Source organism: Physella acuta, unplaced genomic scaffold, assembly GCF_028476545.2.
Source record: "Physella acuta isolate Inbredline_101_S28 unplaced genomic scaffold, ASM2847654v3 ptg000473l, whole genome shotgun sequence".
NCBI classification, from domain to species: domain Eukaryota; kingdom Metazoa; phylum Mollusca; class Gastropoda; family Physidae; genus Physella; species Physella acuta.
The window spans coordinates 1,255,697-1,266,453 of NW_026731992.1; the positions used below are offsets into that span (position 1 = coordinate 1,255,697).

General features: G+C 34.5%; 1 protein-coding gene across 3 annotated transcripts; it reads right to left on the minus strand.

Annotated features, from left to right (window-relative positions):
* Positions 1 to 257: 257 nt before the first annotated feature.
* Positions 258 to 8,166, minus strand: LOC131943942 (protein lin-52 homolog). 3 transcript variants are annotated; one of them, XM_059304330.1, is made up of 6 exons: positions 8,018 to 8,166; positions 1,248 to 1,313; positions 1,024 to 1,058; positions 780 to 846; positions 554 to 637; positions 258 to 387 (listed from the first exon to the last, which is right to left on the minus strand). In XM_059304330.1, the coding sequence occupies exons 1-6, from the start codon at positions 8,037 to 8,039 to the stop codon at positions 326 to 328; spliced, it is 336 nt and encodes a 111-aa protein (XP_059160313.1). In that variant the 5' UTR covers positions 8,040 to 8,166; the 3' UTR covers positions 258 to 325. The 3 variants fall into 3 exon arrangements, with proteins under 3 accessions (XP_059160313.1, XP_059160312.1, XP_059160314.1); XM_059304329.1 differs by lacking the exon at positions 8,018 to 8,166 and adding an exon at positions 6,720 to 6,870; XM_059304331.1 differs by lacking the exon at positions 8,018 to 8,166 and adding an exon at positions 6,538 to 6,565.
* Between the last annotated feature and the right edge of the window lie 2,591 nt (positions 8,167 to 10,757).

The window sequence follows — 10,757 nt, forward strand, 5'->3', positions numbered from 1 at the left end:
TAATTTATTGTAAAACTGTTCACTTGTGGCATTGGTGTTCATTTATTATTTTAGTAGGCCTGGCACCTGCCTTTATGTGGACCAAAATAACTGTTACTGACTTTTTGAGTAAAAAAAAAGTTAATTATGATTATCATAAAAACTACCTGCATACAAAACCCTGCTGTGACCAACCACCTATGCCAAGAGAAATGTGAGTGTAATATTTTTTTGTTTGGTTAGATAAGTATATCTAAGTTCATGGTTCACGCAGGTAACAAAGATGTCATTCAACTTTATTTTCATAGAAAACACATACAGCAAAGAAAAGTGGGTAATCAAGTTGTCATCTCTGTGGTTTACGTTTAGCAAGAATGTTGAGAAATTTGCCTCTGGTCATCTCTCTTGCTGGAAAATTAAACAATTAAAAAAACCTGTCAGATTGATTACACGATCAGTAACTAAGACAAACCACCAGTCACTAATTATGTCTACTCAAGGTGGCAACACTGGTCACTAATGTCTACTCAAGGTCGCACCACGGGTCACTTATGTCTATTATAGATCCTAATACCTTCCTCTAAGCCTAGTTGGTAGGCCAAGTTTTGCAAGCCCCTGACTTTCTCCATCAGTTGAGATAAGGTCAAGCTACCAAATTCTGAAACGAGAGGGGGGGGGGGGGGGGGGGGGGTTACATATTCCTATTCTGTTCTTGATTGCTGACAGTTTTTTTTTTGACCTAGCAGAAAGAAATGATTATAGCTTAGCTAGTCTACAGCTAGGCTGCAATGAGAGTTTACCTTGCAGTAAATTGATATCATCTTTTTCTAAATCAGCCAGCCAACGTGGGGTACCTGCACTCTTGCACTGGAAAAATAAACTGGCTTTCTACAATCTATTAAAACACTTAACTTTGACTAAGACAAGAGGGCAAGACTGTATGCCTACACATTGACATTGTCAGTACAACCTTCTAGCTGAATTACTGACACCTGACTGGCATGACATGCTTGAGAAGGTCAGAGAAATCATCTTCAAACTTACATTTTTCCCAACTTCATATTCTGTTACACCAGGAACTAAAAATAGAAAATAGCATTAAGGTAGCATGACAAGTTAACATGAATGCTGTTAATCTATTTCCCTAAAATCTTGCTCAAATAACATGGCACTGAAAGCTAACATCTTTCTTTCTTTAATCAACTGTTACTGAATCTTACAGTCACCAAAGTTAAAGTATATACTGATAACAACCGTTAACTTCCTACTTTTTTCTGGCCACAAATCTGGTGACAATCTGTCCAGCTTTTCTAGACTCACTAGCTTATCATCTTCTGAAACAAAATCATTTAAAACACATCAACAATAAAATAATGTCTGAAAGCAGTGGAACTTATGCTGGAGATACTTACAGACACCAGAACAACACAAACAAAAAGACTGCCAGTCATGCTCAACTCTATCATCTCAGACTGCCAGTCATCCTCAACTCTATCATCTCAGACTGCCAGTCATCCTCAACTCTATCATCTCAGACTGCCAGTCATGCTCAACTCTATCATCTCAGACTGCCAGTCATGCTCAACTCTATCATCTCAGACTGCCAGTCAAGCTCAACTCTATCATCTCAGACTGCCAGTCATGCTCAACTCTATCATCTCAGACTGCCAGTCATGCTCAACTCTATCATCTCAGACTGCCAGTCATGCTCAACTACATCATTCTTCCTTAAGCCTGGCTTCATCTGTGAGTCTTCTAAGACATTTTAATCAAGAAAAACTGGAAAAAAGTTTCCACCAAACTTACTGAACATAATGTAGCCATTATGTAATATGTAGCCAATCAGTCACACTCTAAACAGATTTTAAGAGTCAGTCACTTATTGACAACATTATTTGGGGGTTAAAATAACTTAAGACAGGCTAATACGCAAGTGCTTTACACTGATACAGGAAGGCAAAATAAGCAACATGCTTATTTCTGTCAATAGCCGGCTATATTTAGCTTCTAGTTATTGGCATATATATTTTAAGAACTATTTAATATTTTGTTATCGTTTACCCAGTGTTTCTAACACAACATGACAGAATAGATATTAAGTAAACATTTTGAGTTCGAAGGCTGTCTTAACTGTGTTGGGTTTTTTTTAAATTAGTGCAAATGACATTAATTTTTTAACACATTATATTTTGGGCTAGGGATAGTCAAAGAAAAGATTATTAAGAATGATCTTTCAGAACAAATATTAAGAAATTTAACTGAATTAAAATTAATGAAATAAGTATCTTTTGATGTCTAGATCCTTCCCGGCGCCCGGGGACAAACTTTTCGATTTGCACCCCCCCCCCTTTGAGATTTCGATTTGCACCCCCCCCCTCAAACTTTCGATTTGCACCCACCCACCCCTCGAGATTTCGATTTGCACCCCCCCCCCCCAAAAACTTTCGATTTGCCCCCCCCCCCCCCCCCCTCGAGATTTCGATTTGCACCCCCCACTCAAACTTTCGATTTACACCATCTCAACCTTTCAATTTATTTTTCCAACCCATTTTGGCGCCCTTTAAGGTCGGCGCCCGGGGACATATGTACCCCCCCTCTCCCCCCCCCCCCCCTTCGCTACGCTACTGCTTTTGACAAATATGTAATTCATATCAAATCATTTAAGAAAATTCATATCAAATCATTTAAGAAAATTCAATCACGTGCCAAATAATTAGGAAAATAAAGTTGTTTAAATTGTTTGTTGATGACTAATTTTAATATAAAAGCATGGGCGTAGCGAGAGGGGGAATGGTGCGGACCGCACCGGGTCACACCATTTAGGGTGGGGGGGGGGGGGGGGGGGTGACACCAAGGCAAAAAAATAGCAAAACATATACAAAAATGATAGTTCCACTTTAAAAAGTGGTTAATTAGAGTGTTAAATAGTCTTTTAAGAGCAAATTTGATAAATTCCGACAAGGGAGGAGAGGGGGGGGGGGGGTTGTGACACCATGACGTAAACCTGCTAATGATAGAGAAAACATGCTACATCAACACTTTTAACTTTCTTTAAAAAAAATAATAATAAATCACTCTGTCTAATGCCCTTTGATATAGATCCTAAGGGCCTCCCCCCCCCCCCCCCCTCATCGCCCTCTTCCCACCCCTCTGCACGCAACTGAATGTTAATTTTGTTATACCAAGACAAGTAGGGCTACATATACGACATCTACAACAAGAAAGTCAGGACTAGCGTTCATCAGGTCACTGACTGTCTACTACAGACATCCCGTCTGCTCACTAAAAGGACGTCTTCATCGGTCCGCATACAATAGAGTATCTTTTTACCTGTTTCCCAAATTTACATCCCATGTCAGGTCGGGGGCTGATTCGCATCCAACAATCTCCAGTCAGCTCAGGTCAAATGCCAGGCGACCGTACCCTACACAAAGGGGAGGTGTGACACTGTTTTTGTATCGAATTACGGCCTTTCCCAGTTCAGGTGGGTGATAACTCACTAACATCAAGTCTCAGTTATAGCAATCAACAACGTCGGCATTCGACCATTTAGTTTTTCCCCATTGAATTCAGCAACATTTTTATTCTACAAACTAATTAAGATAACAATGACAGTGCTAAAGCGCGTGGCCCCTTCAGGCGCGGGGCCTAGGGTGGCCGCCCCGTTTGCCACCCCCTAACGCCGGCTCTGATCCTGGAACAGATGAGAGAGGATTTAAGTATGTTGTGTATTTTCTTCTATTGTTTTATTGTTTGCCAAATTAAGCACTAATGCTGCATTTTAAACTTTGGTCTGAGTGCAGGTGTAGCAGTCTAGAGTCGAGTAGCTGTCAAGATGGTTTCAAATGGCATTGATAATTAAATTTTTAACACATTATAGCTAAATTAGGGCTAGGTGTTATGGGTTAATCTAAGAAAATAATAATGATTATTATCTGAGCAAAGATTAAGAATTTAAACTGAATTAATGAAATAATCATCGTCAGAAGACCTATAGCACTTTCATATTTAGGTGGTTTTGCTTTTTACCTCAGACATTTTTTGGTATGGTAGAGGAAATAAGCAACCCACTTTTATCCTCTAACCTGTAAGAGAATATGAGCATAAAGTTATTTCTTGAAAGCATTTTCTAGTGGATATAAGTGTGTTGCTTAATTATTTTATCTACATTGATGGAAATAAGCACTACTATTTCTTTCAGGCATCTCTTGGTATATCAAACCGCTAACCAGTAGCCTATTACTATCAGTGCACTTAAATTACATGGTTTAGTATTAAAATTAGAGTATTGAATAATGAATTATTAATAATAAATTAAATAATTAAATAATATTAGGTCTAATCATTATTACTTGTTATTTTAATAATTTTATTAAAATACTTTTTATTAATAATATTAGGTAGTCCAAACTGAAATTAACTATTGATAGCAGACTTCTGTATTGAGTTTCTCCTAATAGAACTTTTTATTCTAAGCTCTAAAGAGGCTAATTTCATGAAAATATCTTAACAAATAAAAAAATATGCTATTTTCAAAAAAGCAAAAATTGATTAAAAAACTTATTTCAAAAAATGCAATTTTTGAAAACCAATACTTTTAAAAATAAAAAACACAGAAGTGCAGTAATTGGTAAAGTTTCTTTCTTCTAAAAATAATCTTTCTAAAGTTTAAAAAAAAAAAGAATTAAAAATTACACCTACAACACTGCATTTGGGTAATTTTTAAGATTTTAATTTTGAGATTTTAAAATGTAACATACAACTTGATTGAAGAATCTAGCATTGGTCATCAACCCTTAAAACTGTACTGCAAGTTTCTCACTCTGACCTGAAAGTCAATTTGAGGGTTGTTTGTTTCTTAAGTGAACGGCTTTGCTGCCAAAAATGCCAACTACTTGAATTGACAACACAAAGTAGTCAAGAAAATTAACTTTTCATTAGTGTGACAATTGAAACTAAATTCATGTGCTTTCATGTACCTTCATTTAAAATTTGAAACTGATTTTAAAATTGGCTCTTTAAGATTATGATTATGATTCTATACTGCTTTACCACAACATGTGTTACTGAAATAAAAATCTCATAATTTGACAGATTAAGACTTAAACTTTATTCATATATAAATTTTATATAAATTTTATTCAAGTTGTAATACTAAAAGTAGTTTTAAAAATTTTTTTTAACTACAACAAAAATAATCACCCTAAAATGTATATTTTTTTGCGAGTTTGGACTACCTAATATTATTAGAAAAAATATTAGGCCTAGAGATAGGCTATTTAGTATTAGACTGCTTAATAGATAGATCTTACGTCTAGATAGATATCTATTTTAGTTTTTTTTAAAGTAAAATCATAAAATCAATTGAAACAAGAAGCAGTTGTTTATATTGGTCATGGTGGTCAACACAATATACATACGAATAGACTTAATAGACATTTTTATCAAGAGAAACTATCAATCTAAGCCTACTCAAAATTTTATTTGGAAAGATGGCCGCTGTTTTTATCTACTAATATTTATCTCAAACACCTTGTTTAAAGTTAGTTTCATGATATTTTAAATTGTTTTGATCACTGATTGTTATTTTAAATCAATTAGGCCTATCTGTTATATTTTGTAAAATTTGACTTAAACATAGATCAAGGCCTACTTTAAGTACTTAACTGGTAATCTATCGTTTTAGGTACGTAAAATTGCCTGCGGCTAGTAATGTCCGAAAAAGTTACCTCATTGTCAAGGCTTTAATAGAAGTATATTGTGATATATTTGTGTCAAATATTATAGATAAATGAATAATAAACCTAAATCAATGGCTAAATATATCAATAGGCATAGGCCTATAGGCAAGAAATTAACTTTAAACAGCAGTGTTTGCAAGCAGGATTTGCTATATAAAAAGCGGCCATCTGTAAGTAGCTTCCCCTGAATCTTGCGCTATAAGTTTACAATATAAAAAATAAACAAGATGGCTGCTATAATAAATGAGAATGCATGGTTGCATCTGTTGGAAACATCGCTAGTCTTCATTTATTACTGAAGAGTTTTAATTCAATTGTTTAAAAACAGGTAGATCTAGATCTACATAAAAGAAACAAGGAAACATTTTTGTATTTTTCAAAACATAAATCCTCCTCAAAATGTGAAATAATTTTTAAAATTTAAGGAGTCACCTGTTTTTCACATTACTAGTCGCGAGCGATTTTACCTACCCAAAATTGATAGATTACCACTTAACTACTTATTTAAACAAATAGATCTAGAAAGTCTAGATTTCTAGATCTAGATCATAATCTAGATTTCTAGATCTAGATCTAGATCTATAATCTACCTAAATCTAGTAGTATCTAGTCTATAGTTTACCACTTAACTAATTATTTAAACAAATTTAATATAGGCCTAGGCCTATATCAAATATATTAATATATATATTATCTAGATCTCTCTAGGCCTAGATCTATTTAAAATATAATTAATAGGCCTATATTCAATTATAATATTCATCAGTTAGATCTAGATATCTAGATTCTCTCTAGATCTAGATCTAGAATCTAGTACCTTTCCCGCACATTTACTAGAATCTAGATCTACTGCAGCCGAATTGATTACGCTAAAAAAAACGATAAACCTAGTTTAAAATGTATTCATTATTCTATATTCTATACGTCATTTGGAGTCTAGGCCTAGATCTAGAATCTAGGCCTAGATCTAGAATCTAGATCTTTAAATTCAAACGTTACCTCCAATACTAGCAGAAGTAAGTTTATTTCCCTTAGCCGCCATATTCTCTTTTTAAATGTTCATTCATAGACTATGATCTCTATGGTAGAGATAGGTGTCTAGATCTAGATCTAGATTTAGATCTAGAGATCTAGATCTATTTATCTCTAGAAACCCGAAACAAAATAGCAGAGAAAAACATTTTTTTTAAATGTTTATTTCTTTATAAAATACGTAAAAATACTAACTCAAATTAATTTCTTTACATAGATTTCTAGAATCTATATCTATAATCAATAATTAGATCTATGTCACTTAATTTAACGGGCTAATCCAGGTTTTTATGATGGTAGGAGGAGCGGTGAGTGAAAAAAAAAAGCATTTTTAATTAATTTACCAGACTACCCGTTATTATCCTTGGATAACAGTGGGTTTCGGGGGGCATCCATAAATCACCCCTGTCACTTATTGTCACACAAAAACCAGACCCCCCCCCCCCCCCCACATTCTAAAAGACGTCACACCTGAGACGTTTGGTCTCTTAAAAACACCAATTTCGGCTGAGCATGGGTCCAGTGTTTCTTCCAGACTTTTTTCTCCGGGGGGGGGGGGGGGCGGACACTGTTAAAAGTATATATTTTCTATATAAATTATATAAATTTCATTTCGTTCGGGGGGGGGGGGGGGCGGTAAAAAAAATTCGGGGGGGGGGGGGCTTCGCCCGAAGAGATGCCCGTAAGAAACTCTACATGGGTCTGACCACACTATCCCTTCATATGGTGAGGTCACATAAACAGGTCAACGCTACTTCACCTGCCCAGTGTCCCGCCAGCTCAGACATGTTTTTGTCTTTTAAAACACCGATTTCGACAGAGCATGAGTCTGACCACACTATCCCTTTATATGCTGACGTCACAGGTGAATTCTACACCTACCCAACTCTACTTCACCTGCCCAGTGTCCTATCAAGTCTCATACATGTATTTATCGTTAAAAAAAGATTTCGACCGAAGCATAGCTCTGATCACACTATCCTTTCATATGCTGATAGGCAACTTTATCATTCACATCTTCAAAAAATGTTTTTAAATTTAACATTGACATAATGTTTCTCGAACCCGTACCACCCGCTGGGTAATTATTACACTAACATCTTAGCTATCTATAGGCTCTTCCTATTAGGTGCAAAATTAGTGGTAAAGTTTACGTGATTTACGCGAATAGGCCCTGTATTATTTCAAATTAAATTTTATCCCAAATTAGCCAATTCCATAGCTAAACAAACAAAGATTTATATAAAATAATTAAGGACCAGTACCTGTGTGTTTAGTAATCATCATAAACCCGGCATTGCCCACCCAAACCACAACCAACCAAAACCAAAACAACAAAACGCAAACATAACGCTAACACAATTACAAATACAAACGAAAACAAAAACCTAACAACAAACACAACCACAAACACCAATACAAACACAAAGAAAAAACAAACAAAAAAGCAAACGAAAACAAAAACCTAACAACAAACCCAACCACAACCACAAACACCAATACCAACACAAAGAAAAAAAACGAAAAAGCAAACAAAAAAAACCAAATCCAAACGCAAAACCAACCACAAACATAAATACAAACCCAAAAAAAAAACAACAACACACAAACGAAAACGAAAAAAGAAAGAACAAAACCGAACCAAATCAAAACGCAACCACTAACGCAAACCCAACCTAAACACAAAGAAAACACTAACGCGAACATAAACGCAAAGTGCTCACAGTCTAGCCCGGGGCGGAATCGCCTGTTTCAGCTTAATAAACGACTATAGTACCCCAACTTATCCATAGTCTTTTGCCGACAATTATCACTTTCAGTTTGAAAAATGAAAATTATTTCCCAACACTTTCAATATTAATTTTTTAACTCATAAATTTAGACCATAAGGACTTTAATAACCTAACACTTAAATCCATCGAAGTATCCGCGACAAACATTTTACACTTTACATATTACAAGTTACATACAGAATTGAGCTTTATATATTAGATTTAAGGACTAAAATAGTTTAATAAAGAAACTCAATAATGTATGGTGTTTTTATAATTTTTTTTATTTTTAACTAGCCTAATTAATTTTGGTTTGATTTTTTTTAGATCTATAGCTAGGCTCTACTTTCCTTCCTCCAACAGCGTATCTGTAGATCTTGAGAAATTTATTGTACACTCAAATTAGAAGAACTGTTGAAAAGTGATAATAATGTTGGAACCTACCAAAAATAGCAAATGGACGTATTGTTAAAGCTATAGCCGACAGAAAAATTTAGATTTATAATGCGTTAAACTTTTGAATGGGCAACATGAAAGCCGCCATGATTGTTGTAAAAAGTAAATGAATCATGTGACGTCAATATAATTTAAGTCATCGTTCTAAACTTTTATAATTAAAGTGGTGTTTCTACCAATGAATATATCAATAAATTAATTAACGTCTTTAAATGAATGTGTGATTAACAGTTTGGTAAAAAAAGAACATTATTCTCTACTTAAAAACGTATTTTACAGCTCTTCACATAGGGAAGATTCTCTCCTGTAACCAAACAGACAAACAAAAATAATATAAATATATATATAAATATATATATATATATATATATATATATATATATATATATATATATATATATATATATATATATATATATATATATATATTATATACTAGGCATACTGCCTAGCTTCGCTTAGGTTTTTAAAAAACATTTGAGAATTTGAATACTTAATTATTTAGCGATGGATTGGGTGTGGATTGCTCTAATTTAAACAGTAATGCTAACTTTAGAAAAAATGCTTTTGTTAGTCATTTAAATTCCGTTCTCAGGGAAAAATTGGAAAGTACGCAATGTATAACTAAAATGGAATTAGAACTACACAGGTTCCATGAACAGTATATCTCATAATTATAGTACATTGCATTTTGAAATTATATTATTTATTTAAATAGGATACGTAACTAAATTTACAACTTAATTTTGTACTAAAACAAATGCTATACTTCGTCATTTTCTGTTTCTGTTTAAAATAGTATACAATCATTTGAAAAATAATAATTTTAAAAACGTTACCTCCCTTGAAAACTGAACGTATGTCTTCGTTTACTTTTTTTTTACAAACAGTTGCTATGTTTATATAAGAAATTACGGTATATGAACATATTTAACGACTATAATGGCTGTTTCCGACGGGATTAAAGTTTTTTTGTTACCCTCCAGGGTCGGTCTACGACGTCATATAATATTAAGGGGATCGTTCGTCAATTTATTTATATATATATATATATATATCTCATATAAGGAGAATTTCACTCACGATCATCTTTTAGCCCTCGTCGAGGGCTTTGAGTCTGACCAACAGTTTTTCCATACGGCCTAGTCATCTATAGTAGTGTATGCAAAAACTTAGCATGATGTACAGACGTTAAGTAACCTAAAATTGAGTTAAAATTTCCCTGTTTTTGCCATAAAACACAAAGATTATATAGGGAAATACGACTGGTCAGTTTTGACCCATTTCCCGATTTTTCCAGGACATGGCGAGTTTTTTGTGACACCCCAAGGCGTTCTCCTACCACCTCACAAAATTTCAAGGGGGGTCGTCGTCGGAAATTTTTTTTCGTAATAGAGCTCATATAAAGAGAATTTCACTCGCGGTCACTTTTTAGCCCTCGTCGAGGGCTTTGAGTGACACCGACAGTTTTCCCTAAAGGTCAAGCCATTTACCTAAGAGCATGCAAAAAATTAGCCAGATGTAAAGAAGGTAAGTGCCCTAAAATCCGTTTTGAAATCACCCTCTGTTTTCCCCATAAAATACAAAGATTATATAGGGAAATACGACTGGTCAGTTTTGACCCATTTCCCGATTTTTCCCGGACATGGCGAGTTTTTTGTGACACCCCAAGGCGTTCTCCTACCACCTCACAAAATTTCAAGGGGGGTCGTCGGAGGAATTTTTTTTTCGTAATAGAGCTCATATAAAGAGAATTTCACTCGCGGTCACTTTTTAG

Bases quoted from the DNA above. Each gene is read 5' to 3' on its own strand.
- LOC131943942 (XM_059304329.1), bottom strand. From the start codon at position 6,762: ATGGCGGCTAAGGGAAATAAACTTACTTCTGCTAGTATTGGAG. The intron at 1,314-6,719 runs GTAACGTTTGAA...ATTTTGTTTCAG, and splicing joins TACTTCTGCTAGTATTGGAG to AAGATGATAAGCTAGTGAGT. The intron at 388-553 runs GTATTAGGATCT...TTAATTTTCCAG, and splicing joins CCAACTAGGCTTAGAGGAAG to CAAGAGAGATGACCAGAGGC.